Here is a 20619-nt window from a genome sequence, read left to right as displayed (position 1 = left end):
TATATATATATATAATTTTAGTGAAAACAAAGCAAACATGCAAAATGTCTCAAAACAGAATAGCGATGCTGCATGAGCAAATAATTTCAACATAAGTTTCAGGAATTTCCAGATTACAGCCAATTTCTCGTCAAAAGTTGTAATCAGTTTTTCTAGTCTGTTCAATTTAAAAACATTTAACAGAATACACACTTTTAGCCACTTTATTAGATAACTTTTAGATTATACTAAATTAAACAATTTTCTTTATACAATTTCAAAAGAAGAAAAAGATGGTTATACTACTTTCCTTGTAAAATTTAGTTCTGTCTAAAAAATTTATCTTAGATCCAAGAAATTTTAAATTTTTGTAGACCTCTGGACATAATGTGGGTACATAGCTTTAAGTGACCAAAAAATAAATAAATAAACAAGAAATGTGCCCAAATCCCTTAAATGCCTATAACCTTTATAAGAAAAATGTTCAGGCCAATGAATATAGCCAATCATGAATCTATTAATATGGGTTGAAAATGATCTTTAATTCTAGATCAAAATCTTAAGAGCTAAATGTGTTTAATTCTAGTTATATCTAGAGTTTTATATAACAGACTTGAATTCCTTTTGGCAGTATGTCGACAATATATTGCTTCAAAATAGATTGAATTGTGCATTACTTATTACAAATAAATATGAAAGAGTTATGCCAATTGATGCAAGTCTCCAAAATTCAACAAACTTCTGAAAAGTGTAAAAAAAACATAACTAGTAGATTTTTTTTATTTTTTATCTAGAGTCAGATCAAATATAATTTGCTGCATAAATTTCTAGGTACTTAATTATAAATGTTAATTTTATATATATATCACTGATAATTAAACAAACTATATATTATTATCAAGAGTAATTTTTATTCAAAAACTATAGATTTTTACAAATTATCTACTCTTACAACCCTGTAGTGTTTTGGTAAGCTTGTCACCAAAGAAGAAAATTTAACAACTGAATTATAGCAAAAATAAATCAAAAGCAATGTATGAAAAAAGGAACTTTACATAAAATGGTTCAGGGTGCTTTATAGTATAAATCTCTTCAGATGCAAGACGAAAGCAAATTGGAATTTGGCCATCCCATATTTCTCGTAATACTTCTCTGTCCTCAGCCATTACTCTACTTTTAACAAAAGCAAGCAGATAATTTAGTTAAAAAATAGATACTAGAGTAATAACATACAAACTCTTACTATAAGGTAAGAATGACATTGTTAAAATAAAGTATAATAAAATTAGTGGTCTCCCCTAAAGATTTTATATCAGCTAGATTACAGGTGCACAACTTTTTTGAGTGAAGAGCCACTTGCACAGCAGGTAGATTAATGAAGAGCCGCAAGCTTATTTAGTCATGTTAGCGGCAAATATGATAATTTTTTATCTAAACATTAGTGTTCTAAGCACCAAATATTTTTAACTAAACATATTTGCAAAAAATTAAATACTGAAAAATTAAATACTGAATTAAATTTGAATTTATTTAATTTAAACTGATATATATATATAATTGATATATAAATAATATAATATATATTGAGAGAAGGATATAAATTCTAACCACATGGGTGCAAGTTGGAAAAAAGGCCAAGACTGAAATTTTTTTGACTGAAATACCTAACATACACAATACCCCCTCGACATATGCAAAATATCTAAGAAAGCTTTACCATAATACATCAAGTTTAAATACTGTACAAAAAATATTTATTCATCTCCCTTTTGATAAAATAACAACAGGACATAAGAAAGTAGACCAAAAAAATATTTTTAAGTAGTAGAGAGTAGACCTAAAAAATTCTTTTTAAGGACAGAAAAAAAAATTCTGATTTCCGTCTTACTTCCGTCCGCGGACATTTTCGAAAGACGGAAATCCGTCCTGGGGACGGAAGACTTGTACCCATGTCTAACCATAAAGAAGCTTACAGAATAAAAGTGCAAAAAAAAACTTATTTCATAGAGTAATGTAAATTTTAATTTAATATTTTAATAAAAGAAAATTTATAATGTTTCTACAAAAACCAAATTTTTTATTGCTTTCAGAAGTTTCTGCGGGCCGCACATCAACAGTCGGCGGGCCGCGTGTGGCTCGCAGACCATAGGTTGTGCACCCCTAAGCTAGATTTATTTATTGGTGCTACTGTAGGGGTTACTATTTTGTGAACCTTCTAAAAGTTCATCAATCTGTTCAATTGTAATTAAAAATAATAATAAATTAGTTTACGTGATTTGGCAAATTTTTTGTACCAAGTAGCACAGTAAATATTTTAATACACATATAATGCACATAATTTACATATATTAAGATTTTTGACATTAAAATTATAGATTTTCATTAAAATGACAAGAAGAAACAAAAGCAAAGGGTCCGTTAACAGACCCTACACCAAACATCTTTCAATAAAAATGGACCCTTTACAAAATAATTCATCTTTTAATCGGACCATTCACAAATTTGTTTATCTTCATTTATTGTTTTGTTAATCGAATAAACCCTTCCCAGGAAGGGGGGGGGGAAGAAAGACAAACGTAAACAAACTAAGTTTTGATTTCGTCAGACGCTTTTTCCTTTATTCGTCCAAAATGAATATTCTGCATTCAGCATTATAGGCTAAATACCAAATATTTGTATGCTGTATCCCTAATTTAGTAGCAGCAATTGCTATTCATTTTTTAAAATTTAATTTTTTTAATTATAATTTTACAGTGTTGAGCATAATCTTGTACGTCTTTACAATTTAAAAACTCCTTGAAAAAGTTTTTTGCGTTATTTGCACAAATTCACAAAAGCCGGACCCTGGTTGAAAGAATGTGACTTAACGCTTATTTTATATTCACAATATATACAAAAACGGACCTTTCACAAAATGTCTGGACAGACCCCTGAAAAGGTAGAAAATTTCCCTCTTTATTCATCCTTTGGTCACATGGTTTCATTATATGGACAAAAATTATCAAAATGTGTCTAATATATTTCACTTCAATGATTGGTAGAGATCTCCCTAAACAATCTTTGTTTGACTTTTTGTCTTAGTGGAGAAATGGTATATAATTTCTGCCTAAAAAGTAGCAACTTTTGGCATTGATTTTATGAAATTTAGGGGAGATTTCTGTATTGTGATCTGTGGCAGCGTCAAGTCTTGGAAATTTCCGGGCATTGGCCCGAGAGATATTAAAAAAAACATCACAGAAATGGACAAACTCGAAAAGTATAACTCGTAGCCACCCTCGGGCAAACATCTGCATGTCTTTTTTTTTCAAAAATTTGCAAGTTTTTAATCTATTAGGCACCTTGGCGATTGTAGCTGGCGCGGCAGATCACAATACTGAAATAACCCGGAAATTTATACGCCCTAATTTACAGTAAATTTAATACTTTACTTGTTCTTCTAAAATTTATGTATCCAATAAATACTATTCAGCCATTTGGTCATTCATTCTTGGTAAAGAAATTTTAATAGCTTGTAATGCATTATGACATAGCTATGATGACTTTTTAAGGTAGGGAACCAAAATATACGCACAGAGGCAAATTTTATTAGATATTTAGCTTTTAAACTCCTTTCGAATGCTGTAATATGCCACATTTAGTTAAAGTAATTGATAAGATTCCAAATATGTTAGATAAACGTTAAAATGATTAACATCCTGTGACAAAATTTTAAACATAATTAACACATTCAAGAAACTATAATGAGAAAAAATAAACTATATTATAGAGTAAAGAACACACTTATTCAGAATAGCCTTATAAAATAGTTATTTTTTAGATTAATTTAATGAATCATAAAATACAGAGCTTAAAAACAATTTGAAAAATTGTAGAAATGAAATAAAAATTGGTCATAAAATTTCATTTATATTTCATTAAAGAACTCACGAAGCATTTATACATTACGAGAAAATAGAGGTATATCTAAACTACTTTAAAAATTTGTTTTGATTGAAGGAAGGTAGTAGAACAGTGCGACGAGAACTTGGTGTAAGCTTATAGCTTTAAATTTTCATTAACGAGGCTTATGGTTGAGGCTAGATAAACAGTGAACTTTTCATAAACGGAACAAAAATAGGTATATGTTTACTATTCATTGCAGTTTTATTTCATTTTATTTGTAAACAGTACGTACATTTCAGCGTGGTAAATAATTCACTGTTTCAAATTTGTAATTAATTCAAATTGTTCCTCCATTTTTTTAATTGAAATTATTCATCATGAAATTTGAAAGCAAAAGTGGTGGTCATCAAGTTGTGTATGTTGGTTACTGTTAAAAATTTTCCTGTATTATTTTTTTTTTTTGACAATGCATATGTGTTCTTTAATTTGTAATAATTTTTTCTAGGAAACCAAAGACAAGACCTGGGAAGCGCTTTCTTGAAAATCGTGAGCCGAAGTTAATTGAAAATGATAAGAAAGCAATTTTCATTCGAGGTGTTAACGCTAACAATGTTGCTCTTCAAGTATTGAAAGATCTCGTAAGTTATATATTTTTATTGATAAAAACAAACAGACGGCAGTCAGTGTACCGTGCTATTGGTAGAGCTGTCTCTTGTCAGGGTCGCCATCGAGTCAGGGTGCAAAAATTGCTTGAGCAATATAATTTCGTAGCAATTATTAACTAGTCCACAAATATATATTTATATAAAATCTGTTTTTTTATGTAGTTTTTAAATTTTGAGGGATCTGAGCACTGTTGCCAGGTGTCGATAACCTTTCACCCCCAGATGGCGTTATAAAATCCCCTAAAAAATTTTTTAAAAAAAATCAAAATTTTTAATTATTAAAAAACAGTACAAAAGTTAAATAATGTATAGGAAACGTTGCTTTAATACTTTGTGATATTTTATTATCAGCATCTTTTTTACATTTCAATCGTTACTAATCAATCTACTAATTTTTTTCAATACTTTTGACTCGCACATTTTTACATAAATATTTTATTATCAACGATATAGTCTTTTTAATATTCTAGTTCTGACATTATGCTTACATTTCTGATAAAATATCCTACATATTTTCTTCAATACTTTCTGATTTCTATATTCTGATTTCTATATGTTTTCACTGTTAAACATTTTTAACATAGAAGAAGTAGGTACAAAATTTTGACAACTATTAGAAAGTTCATATTGAGTCCACAAATTAGCAAGAGCTGTAGTAATAGACATTTTATATCTCAATTTGTCTTTAATAATATTTAATATGAAGAAACATCTCTCCACCGCTGCATTTTAAAACGGAATACTTAATAAGGCTAAAACAAGAGTCAAAACCTGTTTGAATTTTAAATTTCTGCATGAATTTTTAATTTTGCCGATTTTTTTCCATAATAATTCTGTAGAATTACAATTCAAATCATCTACACTCGAGAGTAAATCTCACTCAGCAATTGTTTCATCGATATCAATACAAATTGATGAAAATTTAGCAACAATATCTGTAATATTTGCCTTAACAAATTTACGTGTTGAATCCGGTGAAAACTTTTTTTATAGACTCTAATGTTTCAAAATTAGTTGGTATTCTGTTCTGAATTTCTTTGTACAATTTAACAACAAAATTTATGTATCTTTATTTAACATTAATCATTTTATGTAAATCATCGATTTTCGTATTCAACTGCTTTAAAAGTTACTTGTTAAGATTCGTTTTTGCACGATTTAAAAATTATTACTCGCAACTCCCATTAGCGCAATTTAAAAATTCAATATCGCGTGTATTTAAGTGTTTTTAAAACCCAATATCGCAATTTGTATTTAAACGTTTTTGAAACCCAATATAGCGATTCATATTCCCGCTAGTTTAAAATCCAATGTCGAGATTCATATATATTTTTAAATTTCAATATTGCGATTCGTTATCAGGCGGTTGTAATATCAAACATCGATTTTCGGATTTATACGCGGTTTAAACATTACTCGTTGCGATAAGTATTCACGGACTCTAAAAATTGTGCATCGTGATTCTTATTTACGCGATTTAAAAATCCAATACCGCGATTTGTATTTTCGTGCTTTTAAAATCTAATATCGTGATTCTTATTCACGTGATTTTAAAATTCAATATCGTGATTCTTATTCACGCTATTTTAAACTTGAACATCGCGATTCTTATTCACACGATTTTAAAATCAAACATTGTGGTTCTTATTCACGCGATTTTAAAATCCAACATCACGACTCTTATTCAAGTGATTTTAAAATCCAACATCGCGATTCTTTTTCACGCGATTTTGAAATCAAGCATCGCGATTCTTATTCACGCGATTTTGAAATCCAATATCGCGATTCTTAATCTAAGGCCTCTAAAAATTGTGTGAGAAATGAACTTTCTTGTCCTATTAACACTGATGATCAAAAGTCTGCAAAACGCAGTCTACAGATCAGTCATGTTTATAAAAGACCATCGAAAAAACAAAGAACTGATAAGAAAGTCCATAAAGGTCCTTTGACCATTAAAGAAATGTTTTTTAAAATGATGTGATACATAAAATCCTGCTTATGCATAATTACTCAAAGTTATCTAAATTATTAAAAAAAAATTATTTTAATCAAGATTTTATTTAAGAACATAATTACCATTTATTTATATTTATTTGAATAGATAATAATGTAATCATTATCAGATTGGCTATTGAATTCATATCATTTTTTCTTTTGCATGTTTAATGCTACAGTTATAAACTTCCTCTTTTTTGTGTTTTTGTCAATCACATTCCTGAAATACAATTTGTTTTTAGCGTCTTTATACATTGAATAGAGTTGCTTTGCAGTATAACATCTCTTTTTATCCGCAGCAATACCGAAATGTATTTTCAGAGGCTCCCATTGATCAAGAATGATTTTAATTTATTCTATTCGAGCTAGCCATCTAGTTTCAAATAACTTGGAAGTCTTAATAGGATCAGCGACTTCATTTAGCTTATAAACTTTTTTGTAATCCAGTTGTCTTTTTGTGCTGTTGGAAAACCAATTGTGAGTTTCACAAATTAAAAAATCAAGATTGGTTGACAGAACAGAAAATGCATGTTCAGCAGCAGGATGTAATGAATGACAATAATGACATATACATTTCACAATAAATGCATGAGGAACATCTTGAAGTAATCTTGTTGAAAATGAATTGCGAGAGCCCACCATGACATTCATTAGCACCGTCAATGCCCATTCCAAGCAAATTACTCAGTCGTAAATTTTTCCAATATTGTCTTGAAAGATATATTCATTGTTTCGGCTTCAATTTCAACAATTCAATAAAATGTTGTAATGACTTTACATTTTTTCTTGCTGAAGTAACGTATCATAATACCCATCACTTTCTTTGTTTTTATCATCAACTTTGAGAGAATAGTAAGATTCGCCAACATCATCAATCAAATCTTGAAACATACATAGGCTTATGACATTTATGAGTAAAGATAAGCATTTTGTACGATGGAGTTGATATTTTGAAGCATATCTGATTTGTCATCTTTATGAGCTCGTCTAAGTGATCCATGATTGAAATCGAACAATGCTCTGCTATAAAACAAGCAACTTTTAGTTCGGCAATTTTACGTCTATCGTCTATAGATTTCTTAGCAAACTGTGTAATTTTTGGAGTTAAGGAAACAGCTTCAGATTCTTCCATTTTTTTGCTGTGCTTGTCTGTTGCTGCATGATTTGCCAAATCTTTTTTATGTGCCTTTAGCTCAACTTTACAACATTTACAAAATACTAACTCACTTCTTCCAGTCACCGATGTCAACCACTCTGCAAAAATATATATATATAAGTTTTATTTGAAATAATGTGCTGATAATTAAATAAAAGGATGAACAATTGTACTATTAATTTACCGTTAAATTGCTTTTCGTGTTCCCAATCTTTCTTGTACTTTTGTACATACTTCTTTTTTTCTTTATCCTTTGGCATTATTTTTAAACCTTGCACATTAAAAATTTTAAATAATTTGAATTCAAATTCACTAAACGTACAGGTTGATCGAGCTAAGTAATAACTTACTGCATTTATCAAAGGGATTAAGTTCTAAAATTAAGTCTTTTTGTTTTGATTTAATATATTGATTTTTATATTACCATCTCACAGTTTTAGTTGTAAAATTTGATATTAGAACATAACCAAAATGAAACTAATAAAATTCACGAATAACCCCAAGACAAACCCCTAAAAACAAATTCCTCTAAAACACCCATTGAAGATAAAAAATCACCCTAAATTTGGGGGGGGGGAAACCCCTAATCTGGCAACACTGTATCTGAGTTCCTTCTCCCATGTGCACATATATTATTAAAAATGACTGTCTTCAAAACTGTTGGATAACAAGTTTTGTTGAAGCAAATGAAAATTAAATAATGCTTCTAACTTTTTACTGTGATTTTAAGTGTGAATTGCTTATTTAAAATTCATAAATAATTCATAATAAATATTTAAAATTCATTCTTAAATAAAAGATAGAAAGTCATTGTCATCAATTTTATGAGTTTATTCCCTTATTCTTTCTTTTAAAATTGTTATAAGATAAGATAAATTCACAATTTTGTAAATCAATGTAGACTAGGGGTGCGCAACCTTTTTGAGTGAAGGGCCACTTGCACAGCAGGTTGGCTAACGAAGGGCCGCACATGTATTTCGACATGTTAATGACAAATGTAGTAATGTTTATTTAAACCTTCTCTTTCTATTTTTTTTATCAATAAACTTAGTAATATATTTGTAAAAAATTAAAGGTGTTCCATTATTAGAATTCATTCAAAAGTAAAAAAACCTTAGCTTTTTTTTTTACCAAAAAAAATTTGCTATTTTTATCACATGAATAATAGATTTATCAAAATAAACAAAGAAAAGAAATGTTTTTTTTTTATCATATCATGCAATACGAAAATTCATTTTAGAATTAAATTCTAATAAATAAAAAAAAAATGCAATGCCCACAGAATGAAAGTAGGAAAAAATTTAGTCATAATTATGACTAAATTAGTCATAATTAACTAATTTAGTCATAATTAAGTAATATAAATTCAAATTAAATATTTTAATTGAAGAAAATTTGGTTTTAAACAAAATAGGTTTTAAACAAAAGCCTAAAATAAAAACAAAACTATGATAGTTTAAAATAAAATTCAATGCTTATTTTGTAATGTACTTTATTATTTCATTTTATTAATTATTAGATTTTTTTTTATCATAAACCTTTTTTTTTTATTTTTAATCGAAAACGATCACCACTTAAGCAACAAAAAATTGAAATCTTAACTACAAACAGTGAGCAGTTTAAAAATTCACATTTTCCTCCATTTTATGAATTTCTCAAGTTGCAATAACATTGCATTTAAATTAGGGATGTAATGAGTATTTGGCCCTTCTGTGAAAAATTCAGTTTGTTGAATGATCTGTCAAATATTCGGCAGAATATTTTTCAGAAATATATTTTTCTAAGTTTTTTTTTATTTTTGAATTTTTAGATATTACTTTTTTAAAAAAAATAAAAAAAATTATAATCAGATAAGTCAATTCTGTCATTTTTTCGATACTTTGAGAATTGAGAAGGATTTTTTTCCATTTTTCGCTGTTTTTATTATAACCCAGCATTTTAACAGAACGTCTCATACTATTAATTTATTATCACTCTTTCCCTGTACTGTAATATAAATAAACAGTAACATGGAAAAGTGTGATTTTCTGTATTAAAGTTTTATTTCAGGAACTAAGAAAAATTTGTTTTTTTCTGTTTTTCTTTTTTAAGGCATTTTTATTATGACAGCATTTTTTTTTTAAAAATAAAGTTACTAATAAAATTTATTTTATAGCCATTTTTTTTCTTCTAAAATTATGGCAATGAGAAAAATTTAAATTGAGATTTTCAGCGTAAGATTTTCATTTAAAAGATTAAGAACGTTTTTTCTAACTTTTTATTTTCTTTAAAGAAAAAAAACTTTTTTTAGGCGTTTTTATTATAACACAGTAATTTTTAATAGCATTTCTGTTGACTTAATTCTTTTTTCTTGGCTTTTTCTGGTAATTGGAAAACTGAGATGTTAAGCTTAAAAATTTTCTTCCAAAAATTAAGATTGATTTTTATGTTCTTTTGTTTCGCTTTGCGACATTTTCAAAAACCTTCTTGATTGGCCTTATTTTTTAGAGTTAATTTAGGAATACGTTTTTCCACATATTATTATTCTGAGCATTGAAATGTTAGTTTCAGTGTTTCTATGCTGCTAAAAGAGTTTGCTATTTGGCCCCAAGTGTACGGTGTTCAGTCGATTTTTTTTGTGCCGAATATTTGGTTTTTGACCAAATCACAATTCATTACCACATTCGACCAAATCATATTCGTTGCGGGAAAAAAAGAAGGAAAAATAACTAGGATTTACGATAAAACTGTACCGAAATACCGTATCAAAAAGTGATTATTTAATTGTGCGATTGACAATCACGTGTCTTAGTAACATCATAATCAAATAACGGGATCATCAAAATCATGTGGAAAAGTATAGAAATAATTGGGGGGGGGGAATTACTTATATTTATGCTGAACTCAGCATGAATAAAGCTTGTCAAATGCACAATTTAAAATTTGCATGTCGTTATAGAATAATTGAAATTTTTTGTAATACGTGGGAACGCATAGCAATAACTGCCGAAAAAAAATTTTGAAAAAAGAATAGCAAAAAAAAAAGATAAAAAATCACTTAGATTTAAGATTAAATTGTCACAAATAAAGTGCACCAAAAAGTTATTATTTAAATGGGTGATCTGAAACTCGCGTCGTAATAAAAATTAGGGATTTTCGATATCACGTAAAAAAGCGGAAATAACTGTTTTAAAAAAAAACCTTTATATTTACGATAAAATCGGCTTAAAGAAAGCGCATTAAACGTACATTTACTAAAGAATCTGTTAAAATTGATTGCGTCAACACGTGATGACTTAAAAGTGCAATTAAAGATTGCCATTTTTAAAATTTTTTTTAATTGTGTTTAGAAGCTCTCGCGGGCCGCACTTCAGTAGTCGAAGGGCCGCATTTGGCCCGCGGGCCGCAGGTTGTGCACCCCTAATGTAGACCATTTGTTTTATATATTTAAATAAGAATATATTGGTATGACTTATACTGGCATTAAATATGGCTGACTTAATATGTAATACAAATTGATTGACCCTCCGCGTACGTCCCCCACTATGGGTCACGTGAAAATCTCGGGCGAAGACATTTTCCCCCTGATTTCAATACGGATCCCGCCATTTCCCCGTGTACGACCATCATCTGATGCTTATTTTCGCTACTAGGTGGCACTAGAGGATTCGGGAATTTCGCAAGTTATATAGAAAAATTCGTAGAAGGAAGATAATAACGCCTACTTTTTAATATAGTAACCAGTAGATTGATGCTTTAACGTTGCATTTCATATCATACTTATAATTTTTGATATTTAGTGGTGAAAAAATTACTTAAAATGAAAAGTGCTAAACTAAAAGTAACTTAAAAATCGCCCCGTATTTCAGGACTGGAAAGTATAAAAACTGAACCGAACGCGGAGGGTTAACATGCTGTATAGAATATGTATTTTCAGTTACACTAGTCAATCATTATTCAATAAACTAGTGTAATGTGTTTTTAGCCTAACAAAATTTTAAAAGCCCCTAAAAGTTTTGAATAATTTTCCTCAAAATCAGGGCTAAAGTGTAAATAGAAGGTCACTCTTTCTTATCTAATTTCAAGTCAAATATCACCAGCAAGTATTATTATAAAACACAAAAAGGGAAAGGTAATTTTCCGTGCTTTACTTCAGAAAATATAAAGATGACATCAAATCAATTATACTAAAAGAATTTCTGTGAATAAAAGCATTATGTTTTTGTTTAGATGTTTAAGAACTTATGTTAGAATTCCGCCAGTAAAATCATTACAGTCTCGTAACTTTGAACAAAAAAGAATTAGAAAATATATTAGGTCAAAGAAAGTAAAATCTTGAACTTCAAATAAATGCTTAATTCTTCCAATATCATAATGTGTTTTTTAATATCATTATTCGAAATATTTATGTGTTTTAATTATAACACCTTTTTTTTTAAAATATTTATGAGCAAGTGTAATAGTATTTCCATTATTATCTGCCCGGATTATATTTTTTTAGCAATTAGTTTTCAAGGTTTTTGTTTCCTAGTGATAATGTATTAAAAAATTGCTGTTATGTATACATTAAAATTAGGCATCCCAATTAATAAACTGTTGTTATCAGACAATATGTAGCTATAAAAGTGCCTTCATATGCTTTCTTTTATTTAACAGCAAAAGTTAAAAACTAAAATAAAATAATAACGACAACTGTTAAGAAATTTTTCTGACTAAATATTTTATTTTTTTTAATACTATAAGAAAATCTATGAATGTTGTATTTTTGAACAAAAATAATTTGTTAGCAGTGTAAAGTTTGACTGCTATTATCAGAAAAGTATTGAACATTCAATTCATTTCTTACAGAAAGTGAAAACGACAATGTTTTCACATACTTTTGTTGCGTTTTTTTTAAAAATTTTTTTATCTATGTGCGTCGTGAGGAGAGAATCATAGCTTAAGCTTTAATTAAGGACTGAACCAGCCTTTCTCTCTTTTTAAGTAAGTCTCTTAAGTCTCCCTGCCTTAAAGTACTTTAAAATTTTAAAAAATATATATAGTTGCTGCCTTTAAATTTTCTTACTTAATTAAAAAGGGTGTTTAAATAAGTATATGATGGAATAACAAACGGAACATGATGGAATGGCAAAATGTTCAACTCTGTAGTCTTGTAATTTTTAACCAATCCAGAAGGCAAGGAAACTCCTGTATCAGTACCCCCAGAGGTATGATTTGTTCTAGGAACATGTAGAACTCGACAGATTTAACATGCATTAGTCACCATTTTCTACACGGGGAGTCTTCAGCCGGCAGGGATCACGATAATTGTTTTAGTGCTATAAACTGTTTTCAATAAACATTAAATAATAGCAAATTAAGATGTGTTATTATTTCTTAATACACTCCTAAATCTTGAAAACCAGTTAAAAATCTGTTGAACCCTGAAAAAATCTTTTAGAAGTCTGTGGGTTGGACTTTTCTTTAAAAAATATGCAATAGTTTTTACAATCTTCTTGGCTTTTTTTTTATTTTAGAATCTTAAACATATTTGTTATTTATTATATTTTATTAAAAAAAAGTTGAATGTTTATTTATGTTCATTTTTCAAAAAAAGTTGGTATCTGATGTAGGTAATTAAGATGTTTCCCTTATAGAATAAAATTTTGTTTTATTTACGACATACTTAAGTTATTTTAAATGTGTATTTGAGTAGTTACTTTTTATTGTTGTAATAACTGGAATGATATACTTGTTAACTAATTCTTCAATTTATTTGCATTTTAGTCTATGTTGAAAAAGCCTCATACAGTGTTTTATAACAAGTAAGTTATGTTTCTTTTTTTTTTATTAGTGTAATTGTTGTAAGACTTGATTCACATTGCAGTTTTTTTTTTCCTCTTGATTTTTATTTTTCTTCTTTTAGAAAAAACGATCTAAAACCATTTGAAGATGCAACTCCTTTGGTATGTTGTATTGTAACATATTTTTTTCTTTCGTATTTATCTATATACAATTATTGAAATGCAATATTATTGTACGCAGAGTAATTATTTTTTTAAGTGTAAGTTAGTTTTGCTCATAAGTTAATTTATAAGTAAATTTGCTAAAAGTTAAAATGCTTTTAAAAGCTCATTGTAAAGCTGTAACGAAATGTAATTTGACCATCATCTATATACTGAATATTCGGCCATCACCTTTTATGGCAGCCTAAAAGAGAACTTAATTTTTTAAGAACTTTAATTATTGCATTATTCTTATGTATTATTTTGTAATATAATTATAAATGTATTACAGTGCTATAGATAAATGTATTACAGTGCGAACCCTGCTATAGTGTACCGTGATTGAAAATTAAGTTTGTACAGGTTGAAAAAAGTACTTGTGTAGCTAAAAATTAGTTTTAATTTCTCCTTTTATGAAAAAAAATTGTGATTTTTGATTGAACACAATTTGATTTTAAATAGAGTTCATCAATTTTCTTATCTAAAATGTGCTAAAAATGAAAGATTTTTTGATCTACATTTTCTGTAGAAAAAAACGTATTGAGGACATTTATGGCTGATCTTACTTCAGCTATATATGGTGCTGAAAGTTCATTTTTTTTCTTCAATATTTTCTTCTAATAAGTCTTCTCTACCTTCGTTTGTTTGTTTTATTTCACTGACAATGTCATCATCGGTTGGAGTACCAGAAGTACAACATTCAAATTGCTCAATAACGTCCTTAGGAAAAATATCCATTCCCTGTTTTTTTAGCCATAGAGAGATAGGTAAATTTTCTTCTTCCTCCACATTGGAATCTTTTACTTTAAGACCCTTTGAAGGACCTGCATGTCGGAAACAGTTACGAATTGTAGCTGATGTTACTTGCCTCCATGATTTTTATAGCAAAAATATTGCTTTTAGAAGAAAAATGTTGCATTCTGAATCCATGTTTGTTTTTTTTCATAGTTATCTAAAATACTCATAACTAATTGTCTCCTATAGTGAGACACCTGAATAACACCCTGGTCTACACAGAAATCTTATTTGGTGGTAAAAATATGAGCTTAATACACTTTAGTCTTTCTAAATGGGGGTGAGCTGTGCAATTGTCTTCAAGAAAAACAATTTTACGATTTACTTTTTATAAATCACTGTCCCACTGTTGAAGTTCTTCAAAAAAAGTTTTGATTAACTTCTTTTTGATTGGCTTTGTAGTTAACAGGCAGTTTTTAAAAAAATTTTAAAGCACCTCGGTTTTTGAGATTTACCTATGACAGTTTTCCACTTTTCCTACCCTTCATCTTTGCACAAACAAGAATTGTTATTCTCACTTTGGAGAGTTTACCATTAGTGCATTTTTCTCCTTTAAATTAATGTCTGATTGAAAATCAATTTGTAACATAGTCCAGCTTCGTCATAGTTAAAAATGTCTTTCCCTTCATAATTCTGTATAATATTCGGCCACATTTCTGTTTTCCCCTTTTCCACATTCGTTGCATCAACACTTTCTTCTTCTGCAATAGTCTTTCCTGAAGAAATATTATTCCGTTTTTTATTTTTAAATCTGTCCAGCCATCCATTGGAGTACACTGTATCCTTTTCCTCTAACTTTTCAGCTAACTCATTCGCTTTAATTTGAAGCATAGGTCCTGCTGAGTACAGGGGTGTGATTCTTCCGTGGATTTCTGATTTTTCCATTTTTTTCCGCTAATTTCTGCAGAAAAAATTTTTTGATCAAGTTAAAATATTTCATGAGGAATTTAATTTTCCGGCGAAAGTATTGAAGTCCTCATTCCCCTCTCTGAAGTTTCTCTAAAAATCATTTCTTTGGGATAAAACTGGTTGATCTTTATACAGGGATGCGATTTTTTCGCTTTTACCTCTCGAATTTCAGCCATTTCATCAAGAACTCCAATTCTCTAAAAAAATAATTTTTTTTTTATATATATATATAAATATCTCTCTTTTTTGTGAAAATTCAGTCGTTCAAATAAAATAATTATATTTATTTACGATTTTCAAAGATAAACAGAAAGTTTAAACTACGTCCTAGCTGCTAACCCCTCCACATTTTTATTTATCTTAGCTATTTTCTCCGCTTTTACGCACAGAAAATAAGATTTTCCGTATTTTTATCCATCCGCCGGATAGCTCGTATTTTCACAATTCAGACGTCGCTGCTTCCTGTATTCTGGCGTAAAAGCAAACGGAAAAAAAATACAGATAGATTTGCGGTGAAAATATTTATTTGTTCATTCAATTAATCTTGTAAATTTTTGTTTATTATGTCTGAACAAAAACAATACAAACAAGCCTTTTAGGAATCTCAAGTCCTGACTCTGCAAATATCTCGATTTTTATTCACGCGATTTTAATATCAATCATCGATTTTCGTATTTACCTGATTTAAAAGTTGCGCATTGTGATTCTTATTTACGCTATTTAAATATCGTACATTATAATTCTTATTTACGAGATTTAAAAATCCTATATTGTGTTTGTATTTATGCATTTTTAAAATCGCCATTTTATTATCAAGCATCGATTTTCGTATTAACCTGATTTGAAAGTTGAACGTTGCGATTCTTATTTAGGCGTGCATTGTGATTCTTATTTATGAGATTTAAAAATCCAATATCGCTATTTGTATTTACGTGCTTTTAAAACCCTATGTAGCTATTCGTATTCGCACGATCTTAAAATCCAGTGTCGTTATTCGTTTTTGCTGTTGTAATATCAAACATCGATTTTCGTATTTATATGTGCTTTAAAAATTAGACATTGGGATTCGTATTCGCACGATTTAAAAATTATGCAGCGTGATTCGTATTAACGTGATCTAAAAATTACACATCATGATTTGTATTTTTTAAATTCGATATAGAGTTTCATATTCACGCGATTTAAAAGCCTCATATCGGGATTCATATTCTCTCAATTTAAAATCGGGCATGTGATTCATATTCATACAATTTTAAAATTAATCATCGGGATTTAAAACACATGGTTTCCAGGTTTAAAAATCACACTTTTTTTGTCAAATTTTTGTGTATATATAATGTATATTCATTCTTAGATTTCCTCTTTTTTACTTTCTGACTACTCTCATCCCTGTGAGTAGTGAACCATTTTAACAAAGCTTCTTCTGCAATCTCTCTTTCAGCTCAACATAGTTTTTTCAACGAAACCATGCGGCAAGAATTGCACTTCGATTTTTCCAAATGTTTGAAACTGTAGATTTTGACTAGGAAAATTCCTTACACAGTGCCGATTGTTTGGTTCCGTCTTCAATATGTTTTACAATTTTAACCTTGTCTTCTATCGAAAATGCTTTCCTCTTTAGAGAATTTGCCACTACCTTTGGAATAAAAATCTTGTCTCAAATAGATGATGTGAGAAATGGAATAGAGCAGCTGTAGAACGAGTTAAATTGTTCCCCTTCTTGATTGTCGAAGGATGATTTGTAAAGAATATGGTTTGAACAGATCAGAGATTTCCAAAAATTCAGCAGGTGGCCAAACTAACTAGTTGTAGAGCAAGCTTGGGGAAAAGGGACAAAGAGAGGATTGTCAGGGAGGTGGGAGTATATGATAAATGTTCTGTTTAACATTTATTACAGTATAGTTAAAAGTGATAAGCATAAAGGAGTGAAATATGACACATTGTATAGGGATGCATTAATTTTCAGTCCCAACACCTGCAAGTTTAAAGATTAAGGACTGAAAAAGATATTTAGAGAAATGAAATTTGAGTCCACTATAACCGAATTTCCAAGTTCTCAGCTGTTCACTATAAGCGTTAAAAATAACATTATTTAAATAGGAGTATGGACGAAAAGTTCACTGCATCCGAGTGTTCACTATAGTGTGGTTCGATTATATTTTGTAAAAAGAAAAGTAATTTTGGTGGTGAATTTTAAACGCATGAGATAAAAAGTCTGAAGTCAATAATTAGAATCATTATTTCTTAATAAAGGTTTTGATATATGTATTGAAAGAAAATAATTTAAAAAGCATCTAAAAGGTATATATATATATTTTTTATAGATTGATTAATTTCATGTAACAAATCGGCACAAAACCATGTTTAAATTGAATTAGAATTAGCTAATGAAGCAGAACTGCTTAGCTAGTGAGACAGAACAGAAAATATTCATGACTGTCAGAAAAACTTCGCTGGCCACTGTAAGATTTGAGATTGTAGTAAAATTCACCTTGAAATACTTATGTATTTTTTTACTATACAGCCCTTCATAATTGAAATTAAGATTTTTAATATGTAATGTTTTGTGGTGAAAAGAAATTAATAGTGCATATGAAATAAGACAAGAGTATAGAGCTCATAAAATAAGTACAAAAGATAGAGAAAACATGAAAAATATATTTTGTACTATATATATATATATATCTATAGCATAATAAATAAATACAATTGTAGGAAGTTAGTTTTTCTGGAAATAGTTACTATAATAAGCTTTGCAACAAAACAATAACAGGGATGATTGTATTCCAGGTTTTCCAAATCATGTGATTATTTTGCGTAATGACACTATCTCAAGACCGTTGTTTTACAGGCTTCCACAAATCAAACTTTCATTTCAAAACTTTCGCTTAATCCCATAACAAAGCTTTTACTCCACGTGTTATAATTATCCTCTTTTTTTCTTACCTCGTTTATGTGAGATGATTTTTTTTTATTTATCCTACTTAATAAGTGAACAGCTATGAATTTATCGAATGTGTTTAATGTATAACATTGATAGTATAAAAAGTATAGATAATTCCAAAACTGAGAATATCTTAAAAATTGCACTCTTCAAAAGTAGCTCTTTTTCTAATTGTTTTTTATTATATTTAAATAAATAAAAAAATTGGAAATAATGAAAATTACAGTCTAATTGGTTTAATAAATTTTGGTACTAATATAAATAATATGAATATATATACACACTGATGGAAGAACCAAATCCCAATACCAAAAAAAATTGTCGACTAATTAAATTTCGGCAATGCATTCGTCTAAGTAGCATATTTAATTGATTTATGTTACATCACAAGTTAATGCAATTAAGAGAAAAGCCCTTTCGAATGTGAAATACTGGTACGTTCATAACCGGTTGTGGGTGACACTAAAGTTGTTCTGAAGTTTACTAATTCTTACATGATAAAAAAGTAGAGTAGTTAATAAAACATGGATATGATTGATTTAATGTAAGATTTAGGTAAAACTTCTGTAAACAATAAATTCTGTCATATTCTTGTTTTTTATCTAGGTTATTTAAATTTTGTTAGCTGTGAGATTTTAAAGTGAGTCAAATAGAAAGTGGAGGAATTATTATGTCAGTATTTTAGTAAAATTATTTAGAGGAAATGGCATTTTAATTTTGTCTTACTGTTCCTACATCCAAATTTTATTGACTTGATGTTTCATTAAATTAATTTGCAGGAAGGCTTTTGTAAGAAATCTGATGCCTCTCATTTTATGTTTGGGTCTCACAATAAGAAGAGGCCGAACAACATGGTAGCTGGAAGGATGTTTGATCACCAAGTGCTCGACATGTTTGAGTTTGGTATTGAAGATTACAAATCATTGAAAGATTTTAAAGTAAGACATGCAATAAAAGCTTATTATAGTTAATATCTTTTATGCACTTAAGAGCTTGAAAAGCTGCCAGAATTATATTGATATATAATTAGTTACATCCTATAATTTTTTAGAAGTAAACTCCATATATACTTCACTCAGTAATTTTTTTTTTTTAAGTAGAAAGAATTGACAGCATTGATATTTATCAGTCAGAATAATTAGTATGATTTTTCAAAAAGATAATTAATGTTAAATTTAAATGATCTTTTATTATTTTGTGCAAATATTGACTATAGTAGGTAAAAAAATTGCATTAGTTTCATTTTCTTAGATTATAATTTTCTGAATATTACTTTTATTTATTCATTAATTTTTCTGGTACATATAATCTTTCTTTATTGATATTATTATTGAAAAAATATTTTTTCTTTAATTTTTTTGCATTGTGTTTTAATTTGTAACTTGCTCGTTGTTTTGAGATTTTTTGACCAATTTCTGTTTTCCTTTTAATTTTGATATTTAACAAGAAGTGTGTGTAGTTTAGTGTTTGAATAGCTTCCTCCACAATAACTATATTCTAAACACATTTTCAGACAGCAAAGGTAGCTACAGGCAATAAACCCATGCTTTTGTTCACTGAAGGATTTGATCAGAAACCTGAATTTAAACGAATAAAGAATTTCTTTATTGGTAAGTTTTTTTTTTTTTAGCCAATCAAGAATTATATGTTTCTAATCAGTTGTTTGGAAGTTCTAGATTACAAATTACCTTATGGTAGTCAAGAAGAAAATTAAAGTTTTTTTTTTGTTCATTTATTTATTATTAATTTTAAAATAAGTATTCACTCTAGTATTTATTTTTGGTTTGACCAAGCTCACTGAGTGACAGCTAAAACTAGTCTTTTAGTTGTCTAGTATTAAATCTTTTCATTAAAATTTAAGGCAAAATATAAACTAAAGATATATTACATATTAAGCTGATTTAATAGCTTGAAATCCTTTACATCAGCCATGGGTGCAAGTCTTCCGTCCCCAGGACGGATTTCCGTCTTTCGAAAATGTCCGCGGACGGAATCAAGACTGACTCGAAGACGGAAATCGGAATTTATTTTTTCTGTCCTTAAAAATACTTTTTAGGTCTACGTTATTGGTCTACTTTCTTATGTCCTGTTGTTATTTTATTAAAAGACATGAATAAATATTTTTTGTACAGTATTTAAACCAAGGATGAAAGACTTCCGCGAAAAAGCGGAAATCCACTTTTTTTTTCTTCCCAATTTTGAAAATTTCCGACCATGTTCCAAAAACTAAAATTTTTGGGAAGTCCTATTGGAGAAACCCAAGCCGCCCGAACGATAGTCGGATTACCGCGACTTCTGCTATAGAGTGGAAAGGAGTCTAAGCGTTTCGTT

General features: G+C 28.7%; 2 protein-coding genes across 10 annotated transcripts in view; one reads left to right on the top strand and one right to left on the bottom strand.

Moving 5' to 3' along the window:
• Window positions 1–4040, bottom strand: part of LOC107453288 (autophagy protein 5) — a 26139-nt gene extending 22099 nt beyond the window's left edge. The window contains exons 1-2 of one of the 9 annotated variants that reach the window (XM_016070046.3): window positions 3907–4040; window positions 1035–1149 (exon numbers count right to left, since the gene is read on the bottom strand). In XM_016070046.3, the coding sequence (XP_015925532.1) occupies window positions 1035–1145 (111 nt within the window). In that variant the 5' untranslated portion in view covers window positions 1146–1149; window positions 3907–4040. Of the gene's footprint in view, window positions 1–1034; window positions 1153–3407 lie in introns of all 9 variants that reach the window. The other 8 variants (XM_016070047.2, XM_071184817.1, XM_016070048.3 and 5 more) reach the window with 8 other exon arrangements.
• Window positions 4041–4068: 28 nt separating this feature from the next.
• Window positions 4069–20619, top strand: part of LOC107453287 (Ribosome production factor 2-like protein Non3) — a 19886-nt gene continuing 3335 nt past the window's right edge. Inside the window, exons 1-6 of the mRNA XM_016070045.4 lie at window positions 4069–4276; window positions 4367–4499; window positions 13423–13460; window positions 13562–13601; window positions 19068–19226; window positions 19802–19898. Of these exons, the coding sequence (XP_015925531.1) occupies window positions 4239–4276; window positions 4367–4499; window positions 13423–13460; window positions 13562–13601; window positions 19068–19226; window positions 19802–19898 (505 nt within the window). The 5' untranslated portion in view covers window positions 4069–4238. The remainder of the gene's footprint in view (window positions 4277–4366; window positions 4500–13422; window positions 13461–13561; window positions 13602–19067; window positions 19227–19801; window positions 19899–20619) is intronic.

The sequence above is a fragment of the Parasteatoda tepidariorum genome, chromosome 9 (assembly GCF_043381705.1).
Source record: "Parasteatoda tepidariorum isolate YZ-2023 chromosome 9, CAS_Ptep_4.0, whole genome shotgun sequence".
NCBI classification, from domain to species: Eukaryota; Metazoa; Arthropoda; class Arachnida; order Araneae; family Theridiidae; genus Parasteatoda; species Parasteatoda tepidariorum.
This window is presented reverse-complemented; position numbering and strand designations above follow the sequence as displayed.